This window comes from Felis catus, chromosome X (genome assembly GCF_018350175.1).
Source record: "Felis catus isolate Fca126 chromosome X, F.catus_Fca126_mat1.0, whole genome shotgun sequence".
Lineage (NCBI taxonomy): Eukaryota > Metazoa > Chordata > Mammalia > Carnivora > Felidae > Felis > Felis catus.
This window is the reverse complement of record NC_058386.1, coordinates 31,654,224-31,669,545: the sequence shown is the minus strand read 5'-3', so window position 1 is coordinate 31,669,545 and position 15,322 is coordinate 31,654,224. Positions and strand designations below refer to the sequence as shown.

General features: G+C 35.4%; 1 protein-coding gene across 2 annotated transcripts in view; it reads right to left on the bottom strand.

Moving 5' to 3' along the window:
- Positions 1–15,322, bottom strand: part of CFAP47 (cilia and flagella associated protein 47) — a 566,822-nt gene that overhangs the window by 274,059 nt on the left and 277,441 nt on the right. For both annotated transcript variants that reach the window (XM_045050610.1, XM_045050611.1), the window contains 2 exons: positions 14,808–14,896; positions 1,878–1,964 (listed from right to left, as the gene is read on the bottom strand). In XM_045050610.1, coding sequence (XP_044906545.1) covers positions 1,878–1,964; positions 14,808–14,896 — 176 coding nt within the window. The remainder of the gene's footprint in view (positions 1–1,877; positions 1,965–14,807; positions 14,897–15,322) is intronic.

Sequence of the window (15,322 nt, the reverse complement as noted above, 5' to 3'; positions counted from 1 at the left end):
ATAAAAATGATGTCTTTACCTATAGCTTCAGTAATTATGGAACTTTGGATCTAATCAAAACCATTCCAGAATATTACATGAAGAAAAATTAAGTTAAAATTTGGAATACAGAATTTCTATACTGCGTTCCAAATTAAGAAAGGGGAACTCAGTGTTACTGTTCATTAAACTGATCCAAATTTGAGTTACTTATGCTCACAGATTCCTATAGCATTGCCTTGTGATCTAACTCCGGTTTAATATGTGATACTATAAATTATTTGTGGTTGATGTGGGAAAATTATTTCAAGCCCATTCAGGTAAAATCTATGATGCCGAATAGCTGTTTAATCAAGAAGCAAGGGACTGAAAAGATAAAAACTTAGGAAAACTATTTACTGAAGAGTGTATGGGAAAACCAGCATTTCAGACTCCAAAGAAATTAACATAAAATACCTACAATACTATGAAATTGTACTACAATTCATATGGTATCTATAATGATGTTTTATCGCTCAAGGTATTAATTCATATTTTATTATTCATTAAAGCAAAATATAAAAGGAAGACTTCGAATGCCTTAGTTAAGCATGTAATTAGCATTCAATAAAACAAAGGCAGTGAGACAAAAATGGTTTTTCCTTTAACAATTTTTCTCACAGAATAGCAAATGAAGAAATCAAACATAGTAAATGTAATCCTTATAATCTCATGGAACTATTGGCTTAAATACAACTCGTTTTCGGAAAATAAACTATATTCATTTTAATCTTAGCAAGATTTGCACAAATCACTTTAACAGTGGTTATTCCTATGGTTTCAAAATTGCCAAATCCTTGACTCCTGACACGTTTTTGCATCTAAAAGGATGACAGTGTTGTCAAGCAATACACAAAGGTATAAAATAAACTAACAACATAGTAGTCAACAGATGCATACATTTCACTAACACATACTTGCATTCTTCTCTTTTGGTTGAACTTTCTTTAACCTTGGCAACATTGTTTTTATTCTATTTCACATTAAATAGTTATTCTATAGTTAAAAATAGATAAGAAACAAAACAATCTAACTTTTAAAAGTTCTGCTTCTCTATTCCAAAGTCAAAGTTTCTTTCTAAACTAAATTCAGACTTCAGAATGTAGGTGGAATAAGCTTAAAAACAGTCAATTCTCATTATCCACAAATTAAGGTTATTTGCAAATCTGTCTCCTCGCTAAAAAGTGATTTGTAACCCCCAAATCCATACTCATGGAGCTTCTCCTGCTGTTTGTGGATATGTGGCAAACAGTTCCAGTCAATGGTCATACAAATTTCTAGTTAAGGTCAAACAAGGTGACACTGGGCCTTTCTGCTTTAGTTTTCATACACAGATGACCAGAGGATGGAGATAGTAGGAGGCATGACAGAAGTACAAATATTCAAGAAACTTCAGCTCTGGGACCAGGTGGACAGGGTTTGAAACAATTTGCTGGCAGCTGTTAGTGGGTCAGCCTCATGCAAGTTATTTAAACACTTCTAAACCTCATTTTCTCTGTGTGAAGAAAATAGAATCTACCAGGATAGCTTATTTTTAGGATTTACAGTTACAATCTATGTGATTACATAGACTTCTTCTAGAATAATATTCCTTCAGTCAGTATCACAATTTTGTAGAACATAATGACCACAAATAATGAGAATCCACTGTATTTAATCAAGTACATATTTATTCAGTTTTCCTGCACATAGCCTAGTAACACATAAGAGAATAGTGTAACTGTGAATAACATAAGTTATATATAATATCAATATTTTAAAGAAATGAAAACTGTTGTACGTTATATAACAATTTTAGTTGAAAACTCATTTCTCAGAATTCTCAGATAATTATGAGTATAAAATATATTCATACTTACCCACTGTTCTTGTGGTTAATGAGTTGTCCAGATTCAGTTAATTGAGATGGCAAAGAGATAAATGTTGAGGATTCCACCAATGTGACACTAAATGGGAAAAAAAAAGGCTTATTTTGAATTCTATTGTAACAAAATTCAAATGACCACAAAACATTCTTTAAAAATTTTCCCTCATTCATAAAATATAATTCGAATCAGAATAAATTATAGTTCAAAAAATCCACATGTTCTCATTTTGCATCTCAAAGCATATATATTAAAAAATGGGAAAGATCAGGGCACATGACTGTCTCTGTTGGTAGAGCACAAACTCTTGATCTCAGGGCTGTGAGTTTGAGCCCCACACTGGGTGTAGAGATCACTTTTAAAAAAAGGGAAAGATCTGGAATTGAAATATGTAAAAAAGAATAGCCTTTTATATGGAAAGGCAATACTTAATTCTCAAAGCAAGGAAATTTGTAACACAAGTGACTGCCCAAATGATATTCCAGAAACAAAATGGAATCACATACTGGTCTCAATGTATTGTCAGAGCTGTACACATTTCATAATTTCTAATCTTATTTCCAAAAAAGAGAAATGTTTCTTTCAGGACTGGACATGAGATGAGGATACCTAGTTAATCAGTGCATTAGTAATTATGCTATCTTTGGGAATTACATAGCAATTCAGTCCTCCTTATAAGATAATGCTCATTCATTCAAGAAACAATTATGGAGACTCTATTATATGTTAGATGTGGGACCAGATGCTGGTTATACAAGCATGAATCAGTTATCCTCTCTGCCTTAGGTTGCCCATATTATAGTGGAGGATAGGGTGGAAATGATTCTCTTGCTGTGGGTGAAAGGTATCAACAGCAGAGTTCTATCTGCAGAGTTGAAGAGAATGTGCATAATATTAAGAGCAGATTTATTCAAACTGGATTCTGTAGGGGCCAACTATAGGCTACACGAAGATGAACCACTTTGGTGCGAAGATTATTATGAGTCAAAAGCAATCAAAACCCAGCAGATTTATGCTAAGCTGTTCACCTTCCTCTCAACTTACTAAATTTACATAGGAAAAGAGATCCTATGCCAGGAAAAGAGCTATTAACAGAGATTCCTCTTTACCTAAGAAATTTATCTGAATAGGACAATCTTTGTTTTCCAGACATTTCCTCTCACCTTCTGGCTAAAGGTCTTCTTCCCCTTTGTATCCTCACACCTCTATCCTTCTCTTTAGTTCATTTTAGCCTCTTGTTGCCTCACTGTCTTTGCCAATTTCATGTGTGTGTGAATTCCCCTTATGTAAGAAACTAAGTATGATTTTTTCCTGTTACTCTGTCTCATACCAATTTGATTCTTAGTTCAGGGTCTTGAAAAGCAGAAAAAAATTCCTCCTTCCCAACAATTCATTAAAATAAATCTTTACTATGTCACAGTTATCTCATAATATGAGCTTTACAATAAAAATAGATCAATAATAAAATTAATCAAATGTTTTAGTATTGAAACACAAACACACAAACAACTGCATACAAAAACAATTAAAACATTCATACATTCTAATGTTTCAATGTTGAAGGGGTTCAGGACAGCCCCCATTCCCAGAATGTGCCTCTTTGGCATGCAGATTATTTTAAGCTTAATACAATCAAAACCTTCTGGACACAAAAGAAACTTTTGCCCCTCCCTTAACTATACAGAAGACTCTAAATTGGGGGTCTTTCCCCGGAATAAGCTTTATTAGCAGAAATAAATTCTACCCGAGTGACCCAAATGTATGGCAGGGCAAACATCTAATCACCAAACATCTGCTCTTTTTATTGTCCCATGAGGTGCATTCCTTTCCCTTAAAATCCCAGACCCCTGTCCACTTCTCCTTAGCTTGGGATAACATATATACCTCATTTTGACTGTCCTTGGAATTTCCAAGTCTGGGTGGATTCCCCAACCTTACACTATTAAATTTGATTTTCTCCTGTTAATCTGTTTCATGTCAATGTGATACTTAGTCCAGCTAGAAGGACTCTCACAGGGAACCAGAATTCTTGCTCAATGACAATGTTAGCATCACTTTCTGTCCTTTTATTTTAGGTTGGTAGTTCTGAGAGTTTCATTTAAGGGTTATAAGGAATTACATCCATATTAAATACTAAACATTTTTTAAAGATACAAAATTAACTGTAGTAAAATGTTAACTATGAACTGTATAAGACATGTATCAGACTACCAGACTAGCTTATATCATTTTAAAGTTACAGTTAAGCAAAAGTAGGAAGAATTCCTCTCAAGAGAGTAATTTTAATTTAAATTAAGGCACTAAATTCTCATTTAAACCTCATTAAATTATGAGACAGAAAAAAATGTACAATGTTTCTTTATATTTCTATAAATCCAAGGTGAATCATAAGGGCAATTTATTTTGGTCATAATTTGTTCTGGCTAAAAAACAGTCACAAGGATAACACAATTTTACACACAAATAAAAAGACTAAACCAGTAAAATAAATATTAGATTTTTCATACAGTGTGCATGCGTCATTTTGGGATAAAATAGCATTTGAAAAGTCCCTCTTAATTACAGTGAAGATGCCCTCCTTAAAATAGAAATATTAACTGTAAAATGAAATACAAACTGTCATTAAAATGGAAAAAAACCCTATTTGATTAGTGCAGCTTCTGAATGGCAGTTCCCACACTTCAATGTGTATTACGATCATCTGTAGTGTTTGTTCAAAATACAGATTCCCAAGCTTCTACGTGCATGAATTATGACTTCATCAAGTCTGGCATGGGTTCGAGAAACTTCCATTTAAAACAAGCTCTCCAGATGCTTTTTATTTTTTATTTTTATTTATTTATTTATTTATTAAAAAAAATTTTTAATAATTTTAATGGGTGGCTCAGTTGGTTAAGTGTCCGACTTTGGCTCAGGTCATGATCTTGCAGTCCGTGAGTTCAAGCCCCACGTCGGGCTCTGTGCTGACGGCTCAGAGCTTGGAACCTGTTTCAGATTCTGTGTCTCCCTCTCTCTCTGACCCTCCCCGGTTCGTGCTCTGTCTCTCTCTGTCTCAAAAATAAATAAACGTTGAAAAAAAAAAAAAAGAGCCAATTATAAATTTTGTACTTTGAGAGTATGATATCTGAAATAAAAAATCATTAGAGAAACTCAAGAGCAGGTTTGCAGTGGCACAAGAAAGAACCAGTATACCTGAAAATGGGCCAGATAAAATGATTATTTCTAAAGAATAAAAAGAGAAAACAATGAAGAAAAAGTAAACGGTCACAGAAAACTGTAAACACCATCAAGGATAAACATAAGCCTAATCAGAATGCTGAAAAGATAGGAAAGAGGCAGAAAGAAAACGTGAAGAGATAAATGATGAAAAATTCCATTCCCAAATTTGATGAGAAACATTACTTTACACATCCAAGAAGCATAAAATTTTTTTTCAGGATAAATCCAAAGCAATCCAAAACTAGAAAATAATAGTCAAATGGTTCATGAGCCAAGACTTGGTAAGCAGCAAGACAAAACTAACTCAACACCTACGTTGTTCCTCAGTAAAATTAACAGTGAATTCCCATCTGAAACCCTTTAGGACAGAAGGTAATGGGGTGATGGAGTCAGTGAGTTGAAAGAAGACTGCCAATAAAGAACAGTATATACAAGGGTGCCTGGGGGGCTCTGTCAGTTAAGCGTCCAACTTTGGCTCAGGTCATGATCTCACAGTTCGTGAGTTTGAGCTCCGCATTGGGCTCTGTGCTGAGAGCTCGGGGCCTAGAGTCTGCTTCAGATTCTGTGTCTCCTTCTCTCTCTGCCCCTCCCCTGCTTATACTCTGTCTCTCTCTCTCTCTCAAAAATAGAATAAAACATTAAGAAAAAAAGAATAGAATATATAGGAAAACTGTCCTAAAATGAAGGAATAAATAACAAATAAACAAAAACTGAAAAAATTAATTGCTAGCATATGTGCCCTATAAGAAATATTAACGGGAGTCCTTCAGGCTGAAATAAAAGGACACTAGAAATTAACTCAAAAACACATGAAATAAAAAACACCAGCATAGGTAACTACATAGCTATATGTATAAAACAAACTAACTAAAACTGTATTTTCTTTGCAAACTTTTACATTTTGCTTTCTGATTTAAATGAAAAGAGTGTGAAACAATAAATAAAACAGTTTTACAGGCTTGTAATGTGTAAAGATGTAATAGGTCTAACACTAATAGCACTAAAAGGGGGTACGAAAAGGCGATATACTGCAGCAAAATTTCTGAATTATATTGAAATTAAGTTGGTATTGATTTGAACTACATTATTTTTTTTTAAGTTTATTTATTCATTTTGAGAGAGAGAGAACACAAGCAGACAAGGCACTGTCAAAGCAGGACTCAAACTCATGAACCATGAGATCACAACTTGAGCTGAAATCAAGAGTCAGACGCTTAACCAACTAAGCCTCCCAGGTGCCCTGCAAAGATTTTTTTTTTAAGTTTATTAATTTATTTTGAGAAAGAGAGAGAGTGCATTCAGGTGCGAGTAGGAGAAGGGACAGAGTGGGGGTGAGAGAGAATCCCAAGCAGGCTTCATGCTGTCAGCACAAACCAGATGCGGGGCTCAATCTCACAAACCGCAAGATCATGACCTGAGCCAAGATTAAGAGTTGGATGCTCAACTGACTGAGCTACACCACGCTACATTATTTTGAATTAGGATGCTAATTATAATCTTCAGGGTAAACTAAGAAAATAAGATACAGTAGAAGACAGAAGGAGGAATAAAAACTTTACACAAAAATAAATATATACTACAAAACCAAGAAGTAATGGAGAAATGAAGGAACAAAGACATAAGGCATAGAAAATAGGTACCAAAATTGCAGATATAATGTATCAGAGATTACATTAACTTTGTTTATTTATTTATGTTTTAATGTTTATTTATTTTTGAGAGAGAGAGAGAGAAAGAGAAAACACAAGCGGAGGAGAGGTAAAGACAGAGAAGACACAGAATCTGAAGCAGGTTCCAGGCTCTCAGCTGTCAGCACAAAGCCTGATACAGGGCTTGAACTCACTGAGATTATGAAGTGAGCCAAAGTCAGGACGCTTAACCAACTGAGCCACCCAGATGCCCTGAGATTACATTAACTTTAAATAGATTCAACACTCCAATCAAAATGCAGAGGTTGACAAAATGGATAAAAACAGATTAGAAAACTGATAAACATTAGTTCAAAGATACAAACAGATTGGGAGGAAAACATTTAAGAAGACATACCATGCAAACAGCAACAGAGACTGGGAGTGTCCATAGTAATAATGGGCCAAATAGAACTGAAAGCAAACATTGTTTGAGCATGACACCATGACAGCTCCCCAGACCCACTCCCCAGGAAAATGAGTAAAAGTTGTAAAAATCAACTGTAATAATTCTCTAGAAATTATCCTTAAGGGAATATAGTAAATGAAGAAAAATCTATTCAACAATATTTACTGCATTCAGTAAGAAAGGCTATAATTTGTGAACCAAAACCCCTCGCTCTCTCTTCCTCCCCCACTCAGTAACACGGAAACCCTACTCCTCACTGGCACAGCTAAGAATACAAGGCTCTCAACTTACCCAGCTCCCAGTTGGAGAACTATAGTTTTCTGGGAGGTGTAGGATATCAACATTTCTCATCCTGCCCCCAGTACACACTGCTAAGTTCTGGGCAAGTGCAGCTGAGAGGCGTTGGGGGTATCCCTCTTCTGCCCAGTCACAGGACAGAGACTCTACATAGGTGTGAAACTGTCCTCACCCTAGCTAACAAAGTGCTTGTCTGGTGCTGGCAGAAGCAAAATAAGAAGACCTAAAGCTGTTGTCCCTATCTCACCTAGCACTTAGCACCTCATGCACGGGCGGTATTCGGGAAAGTGCAACACCATCCCCACCGCCAGCTACAGGGCCATGGTTTAGAGATTTTGCCTGGAAGGAGAAGATGGCCTTAAAACAGACAGTTCTTAATCTCTTCCGAAAGGAACTGATAACTAACTTCATTTTCAATAAAGTATGAAGAAGGTTAAGACCAAGGATGCTCTTAAAAATAGTACAGGATGGGGCGCCTGGGTGGCTCAGTCGGTTGAGCGTCCGACTTCGGCTCAGGTCACGATCTCGCGGTCGGTGAGTTCAAGCCCCACGTCGGGCTCTGGGCTGATGACTCAGAGCCTGGAGCCTGCTTCCGATTCTGTGTCTCCCTCTCTCTCTGCCCCTCCCCCGTTCATGCTCTGTCTCTCTCTGTCTCAAAAATAAATAAACGTTAAAAAAAATTAAAAAAAATAGTACAGGTTGAGGTAAAGGGCAATTGGGAGTAGACTGGTAGATTCAATGGAAACACTGGCTAAACTGCATGCCTGCTACTTTGCTAGTAAACAACAGGGGAAAGGGACAGCTGGGAGGAGCCCTGGTGGGGACAGAATAAATCTTAATTAAACACTTACTTAAGAAACTATTATTTCAAAGGAGCCTAGATTTGATTGAATTTATCTGAGGAGCAATTTATGCCTCCTATAGAACTGGAATTAGCAAAATCTAACATATGGGTGTGGAGGCAAAAAGAGATAGTCAAAAGGAATCCTGCCAAAGCCACTGTCATCCCAGATTGACTGTGGGCATTCCCAAGGCTATGTCCCCCACGAATTAACATCAGAGGCTTCATACTTTGTGTGTGGAGATTTTCTGGGGAGGACGCAAATATTACTAAAATAAGATGGTCAGTCAGTTAAGAAGTTAACCAACACCATTAACAATCTCATGGGAGATGGGACCAGTATTCAGCTGCTAGAATATATCTTTTAAAATGTTTAGTTTTCAACATAAAAATGATGAGACGTGAAAAGAAGTGGGCAAGAGAAACCACATGTTAACGTAACCAGCTGTCAGATTTAACAGAACATTAATTCAAGACTGCCATTATAAATGTCTTCAAAAACTTAAGTATGGCCAAAGAAGTAAAGGAACATATGATGACAACGTAACAGCAAATAGAGAATATTAAAAAAAAGAGACTGAAATAAAAGAACAAAATAATTCTGGAGATGGAAACTGCAACAACAAATATAAAAAAAAAAATCACTAGAGCAGCTCGATGGTAGATCTAAACTGGCAGAAAAATAAAAAAGAATTAACAAACTGAAGACCGATAGAGATTAGGCAATCTGAAGAACACACAGAAAATAGAATAAGGAAAAAATAAACAGAGTCTAATACATATCTGGCTCACCATTAAAAAAGCACCAACACACATGTAATGCAATTACCAGAAGGAGAGGACAAAGAGAAAGGAAAAGAAAGACTGTTTGAGAAATGAGGTGGGGTGAGAGTGAAGCTGGACTGGGGCAGGGGAGTTATTCCAAAAGGTAATGTGAACCCAAAGGAACAAATAGAAACAAAAATGGTAAAAAAAAAAAAAAAAAAAAAAAAAAAAGGCTAATATAATGAAAATTATAAATGTATCCATTCGGTTATGGGCTGAATTTTGTCCTCCCTCACATTTCATATGTTAAAGCCCTAACGCCTAGTACTCTCACAATGTGACTGTATTTGAAAACAGGACCTTTAAAATGTGATTAAGTTAAAATGGGGCCATTAGAGTGAGCCCTAATTCATTCTGACTAGTGTTCTTCTAAGAGGAAATGTGGACACACATAGACTCCAGGGATGTGCACACGCAGAGAAGAGATGACGTGAGGGCACAGCAAGAAGCTGGCTATCCTCAAACCAAGGGGAGAGGCCTCAGAGAAACCCAATCTGCCAATACCGTGATCTTGGACTTTTAGCCTCCAGAGCTGTGAGGAAATAAGTTTCTATTGTTTAAACCACCCAGTCTGTGGTATTTTGTTATGGGAGCACTAGCAAACTAATACACTACCCTTCTCTCAGCTTTCTTCAGATCATAAAAATTACGCCACAATTAAAAAAAGAAATACCGAAAAATGTTATGTAACATTACTGATTATTGCAACACCACTGATAATGTCTGACAAAAACACCACAAAATAGGGGGAAATGGAATAGAGCTATATAAGAGTAACAAAAATGAAAAGGTGGGGCCCCTGAGTGGCTTAGTTGGTTTAGGGTTTGACTCTTGATTTTGGCTCAGGTCATGATCAGGTTGGTGGGTTTGAGGCCTGAATCAGGCTCCATGGCAACAGTGCAGAGCCTGCTTGAGATTCTCAATCTCTCAATCTTCTTCTCTGCCCCTCCTCCACTCACATGCATGCTCGCTCTCTCTCAAAAATGAATAAATTTGAAAAAAAATAAATGAAAAGGCAGCCTACTAAATGTGAAAAAATGTTTACAAATTAATATCCAAAATCAATTAAAAAAAACCCTCATACAACTCAAAAGCAAAAAACAAACAAAAAAACACACAATCCAATAAAGAATTGGGCAGAGGATAAGAACAGACACTTTTCATGCATATTAAAACATGTTGAACATCCTTACTCATCGGGGAAATGCAAATTCAAACCACAATTAGATATCCCCTCACACCTGCCATAATGGCTATTATCAAAAACAAACAAACAAACAAACAAACAAAAAGATAACAATGTTGGTAAGTATCTGCAGAAAGGGACCACTGGCATACTGTTGGTGGGAATATAAAATGGTGCAGCCACTAAGGAAAACAGTATACAGCTTTCTCAAAAAATTAAAAATAGCACTACCATGTCATCTAGCAATTCCACTTCTGGGTATTGATCCAAAGAAATTGAAATCAGGATTTCAAAAATATATCTTTACTTTCATGTTCATTGCAACATTGTTCACAACAGCCAAAATACAGAAACAATCCAAACAACCCAAATGTCCATCCACAGATGAATGAATGAATAAAGAAAATGTGTTGAGTGTATGTATATTACGGTGGAACACTATTCAATCTCAAAAAGGAAGAAAATCCTGCAACATGTGACAACATGGATGAAACTCGGAGACATTATGTTAAGTGAAATAAGCCAGTCTCAGAAGGACAAATCCTGTATGATTCCATTTATATGAGGTGTCTAAAGTGGTCAAACTCAAAAAGTAAAGAATAGAATGGCGGTTGCTAGGATTTGGGACTAGGATGAAAAGGAGAATTGTTATATAAAGTTTCAGTGATGCAAGATGAATAAGTACTAGAGATGTGATATACAATAGACTTAATAACACTGCACTGTGTGCTAAGAGGGTAAGTCTCATGTCATGTCAAGTATGCTTACCACCAAAAAAAAAAAAGAGAGAGAAATTAACACAAGGAAACTTTTGAAAACGATGATGGATATGTTTATTACCTTAATTGTGGTGATAGTATTATGGCTGTATGCATGTGTCCAAACTCATCAAATTGCATACAGTAAACATATGCAGGGTTTTTTTTCTGTTGTTTATCAACCCTACCTTAACAAAGATAAACAATAGAGAATATCAAGGAAGCCAGAAAAAAGGTTCTTTGAAAAGATCAATAACACTGATAAGACTGATCTAGACTGATCAAGAATAAAGGAAAGAAGATGAAATTTTTAAAATAAGGAATGGAAGAAGGGCCATCACCATTGACTTTCTAGGAAAAAAAGGATTATAAGAAAATATTATATAAACTTCTATGCCAACAAACTGATTACTTGGAGGAAATGCACAAATTCCTAGAATGGCACAAACTGTCAAACCTGATTTAAGGAGAAATAGAATACCTAATTAGGCCCATAACAAATAAAGCAGTGGAACTAGCAATGAAATAAACTTCCCACAAAGCAAAGCTCGGACCCAGATGGCATTAGTTGTGAGTTCTACCGAAGACTAAAAAAATTAATACCAATCCTTCAAACTCTTCCAAAAAATAGAATAGAAAGGATCATTTTCCAAATCATTTTCAGAAGCTAGTACTAATGACACAAAAAACAAAGTCATCACTAGAAAAGGGAATTACACCATTACATCCTACGATTATAAATGTAATATCTTCAACAAAATACTAGCAAATCAAATCTTACAATATATAAAATCATTATATAGCAAGAAATAGTTGCATTCTGCAAAGGAGGAATTTGAGAACTACTAATGTGGTAGACAGAGACGTGGGTAAATCCTGTCTCTGTTAAATCTAGGCCGGGTTGCCATTTTGGTTAAAAGTAATGTTAAATTTTGAGTAAAAATGATCAAATCTGGTCACTAGAGTGCATGTAATTTGGGGGGAAAACATGGACATTTTTATTTTATTGTAAAGTACGTTTCATATTCGACTGTTAATAATTAAATTCTGGTTTTTTAACTGTAACATATATTACTCAGTGATCAAAAAGAATGAAATCTTACCATCTGCAACAATGTGGATGGAAACTAGAGTGTTCTATGCTAAGCGAAATAAGTCAGAGAAAGACAAATATCATATGATTTCACTCATATGTGGAATTTAACAAACAAAACAGATGAACATAAGGGGAAGGGAAGACAAAATAAAACAAAAACAGAGAGAGAGAAACCATAAGAGACTCTTAAATACAGAGAACAAATTGGGGGTTGCTGGAGGGGTGTTGGGTGGGAGCATGGGCTAAATGGGTGATGGGCATTAAGGAGGGCACTTGTTGGGATGAGCACTGGGTGTTATAGGCAAGTGATGAATTAGTACATTCTACTCCTGAAATCATTAGTATACTATAAATTAACTAACCTAGATTTAAATAAAAATTTTTAAAAAGTGTAACATTAAAAACTAGGTCACTTACTGTGATGTTTATAATAATAATAAAGACTACATAAGAATTAATTGGCAGTTAAATTTCCTTTCTTTTCTATTGCATTATTTTTAAATTTTAAAATACATGCCTACTGTAAAATATTGATCTTAGAAATTTTGTAACTGGTTTTAAAAGTTTGAGTTAATGGGGTGCATGGGTGGCTCAACTGGTTAAGCATCTGACTTTGGCTCAGGTCATGATCTCATGGTTTGCGAGTTTCAGCCTTGCATGCAGCTCTCTGCTATCAGCACAGAGCCTGCTTTGGATCCTCTGTCCCTTTCTCTCTCTCTGCCCCATCCCCACTTGTGGACACGGGTAGGTTTTCTCTAAAATAAACAAATATTTAAAAGAAAAAGTTTGAGTTTATATGTCCGTTGCCTAAGTCTGAGGGCCACATTCACATAAAGGAGAAAGGAGTCAAAATTCCCCAATTAACAATCTTGTCTTTTACCAGACAAACCATGCACTTCTCATAAGAAGCAACTATTTTGGGGCGCCTGGGTGGCACAGTCGGTTGGGCGTCCGACTTCAGCCAGGTCACGATCTCGCGGTCCGTGAGTTCGAGCCCCGCGTCAGGCTCTGGGCTGATGGCTCGGAGCCTGGAGCCTGCCTCCGATTCTGGGTCTCCCTCTCTCTCTGCCCCTCCCCCATTCATGCTCTCTCTCTCTCTGTCCCAAAAAAAAAAAAAAAAAAAAAAAAAAAGTTGAAAGAAGCAACTATTTTAACTCAATCTGAGATAAACCATAGAGTAATAATAAAATATTATGATTTTTTGAAAAACATACAACTATAATCATCTAGCAACTCCTAGAACTTTGAGATTTCCTTTCAGTGCTACCACTAGAATGTAAGACTAATTATGTTTAATCTTGATGTCTTATGCAGAACAGTCATTTGGTTCATTTAAGGGCATATTTTAATACTGGATTACTGCTATATATTCTGACATTTTTCTGTTCCTTGTATTCTGATATAACACTTTAATAAAAGTACAGTAAATAAAACTCTCCCTCACATGAACACAGGAACCATAAATTCACCAATAACTGTTTTTTTATTTAAGTTTATTTATTTCTTTTGAGACAGAGGATGTGAGCAGGGGAGAGGGAAAGAATCCCAAGCAGGCTCCACAATGCCAGTGCAGAGTTTCACACAGGGTTTGATCTTACAACCCTGAGATCATAACCTGAGCCAAAATCAAGAGTGGGATGCTTACTCGACTGTGCCACCACCCAGGTGCCCCTCACCAATAACTGTTTTAACAACAACAAAAATTGTTTTGTAAACAACAAATGATTATTAATAAGAAATTACCAAAAGTCTTCATATATAGTGATATTAAAAACTGGAAATTATCAAATACTAAAATAATAAGCATACATACAACTTCTAGTGTCAACACAAGTACTGTTGTTGACGATTTGATTTCTAAAGGTGATGGAACCAGTGCACAATTGAAGCAGTACAGAGGTATCATTGACCATCTTGTCCCTCAATATGTAAGTTCATAAAGATATTTGTCTATTGTGACCTTAAATAATACGTAAGCATTTTATTGTCTTTTCATCTCAAATTTGTGTTGTTGTAATTGTTGTTATTAAATCTCCAAATGCGTAAATGCATGGTTAACGTGCGATTTTAATTAATCATGATGCCTTAAGCAAAAATTCATTTTCTGTTTGAATCAATATTTCACTTTTTGAAAGCAACAGATGTAATAAGATTAGGAATAAAAAAGCCTATTAATTATAACTTTTTAAAGTAATCTCTATACCCAATGTGGGGTTCGAACTTACAACCCTGGGATCAAGGGTCACATGCTCTACTGACTGAGCAAGTTAGGCGCACCATAATTATAAATTAAAAAAAATTAAAACAGTACATCTCAGTACACAGAAAGCTCATAAACAAAATTCATAAATTTGATATGATCAATCTTTTAGCTTTATATAGATCAAACAGCATGTCAAGAAAAATTGATTTATCTTCATTATTTATTCTGTTTTATATGATGGTGCTCATAAATTTACTATGTAACATAATATTTATTGTGTAATAGGTGTAATATCAACACAAAGTTTCTCCTCAAAAGGTTCATAGTGAAAAGAATTACTTATTTCCCCTTAAGCTTGAACATGACTAATGGCAAAGAAATTATATGAAAAGAATAACTTACCTGAAGTCCCCAGCAGAATGGAAGGGATTTTTAACCTTTACAGTGATTTCTTTCCATGTGTAACATGGGGATTTACAATTTATAATTTCCTAAAATAAAAAAAATTCTATATGAAAATAACAAAAGAGTACTATGAATTGCCATATATAAACTTAAAGTATTTAAAAAACAGCCTGTTTAAATATTACAGTGATATTAATTTATATAATTCCCCTTGTCCCACAAATATTGTACTACTAAAATCTGGGTGGGAAAGAACAAAAATAGATTGATTTCACGACATTAATGATCCATAATACTTTGCTAACAAGTGAATTATTTGTCACAATAGTGTGTCCTGAATTGATTTCTTTAAAATTGATTTCCTTAATGACCGAGCATGGTTTCACATCTGCAAGTTAATCAATCACATACATGCCTACTATATGTGACATAAAGAAGAGGCAGAGTGCACACATAGAGCTCTGTGAGTATAAACACATGCTTGTGTTTATAATGTGGTGGCTAAGATGACG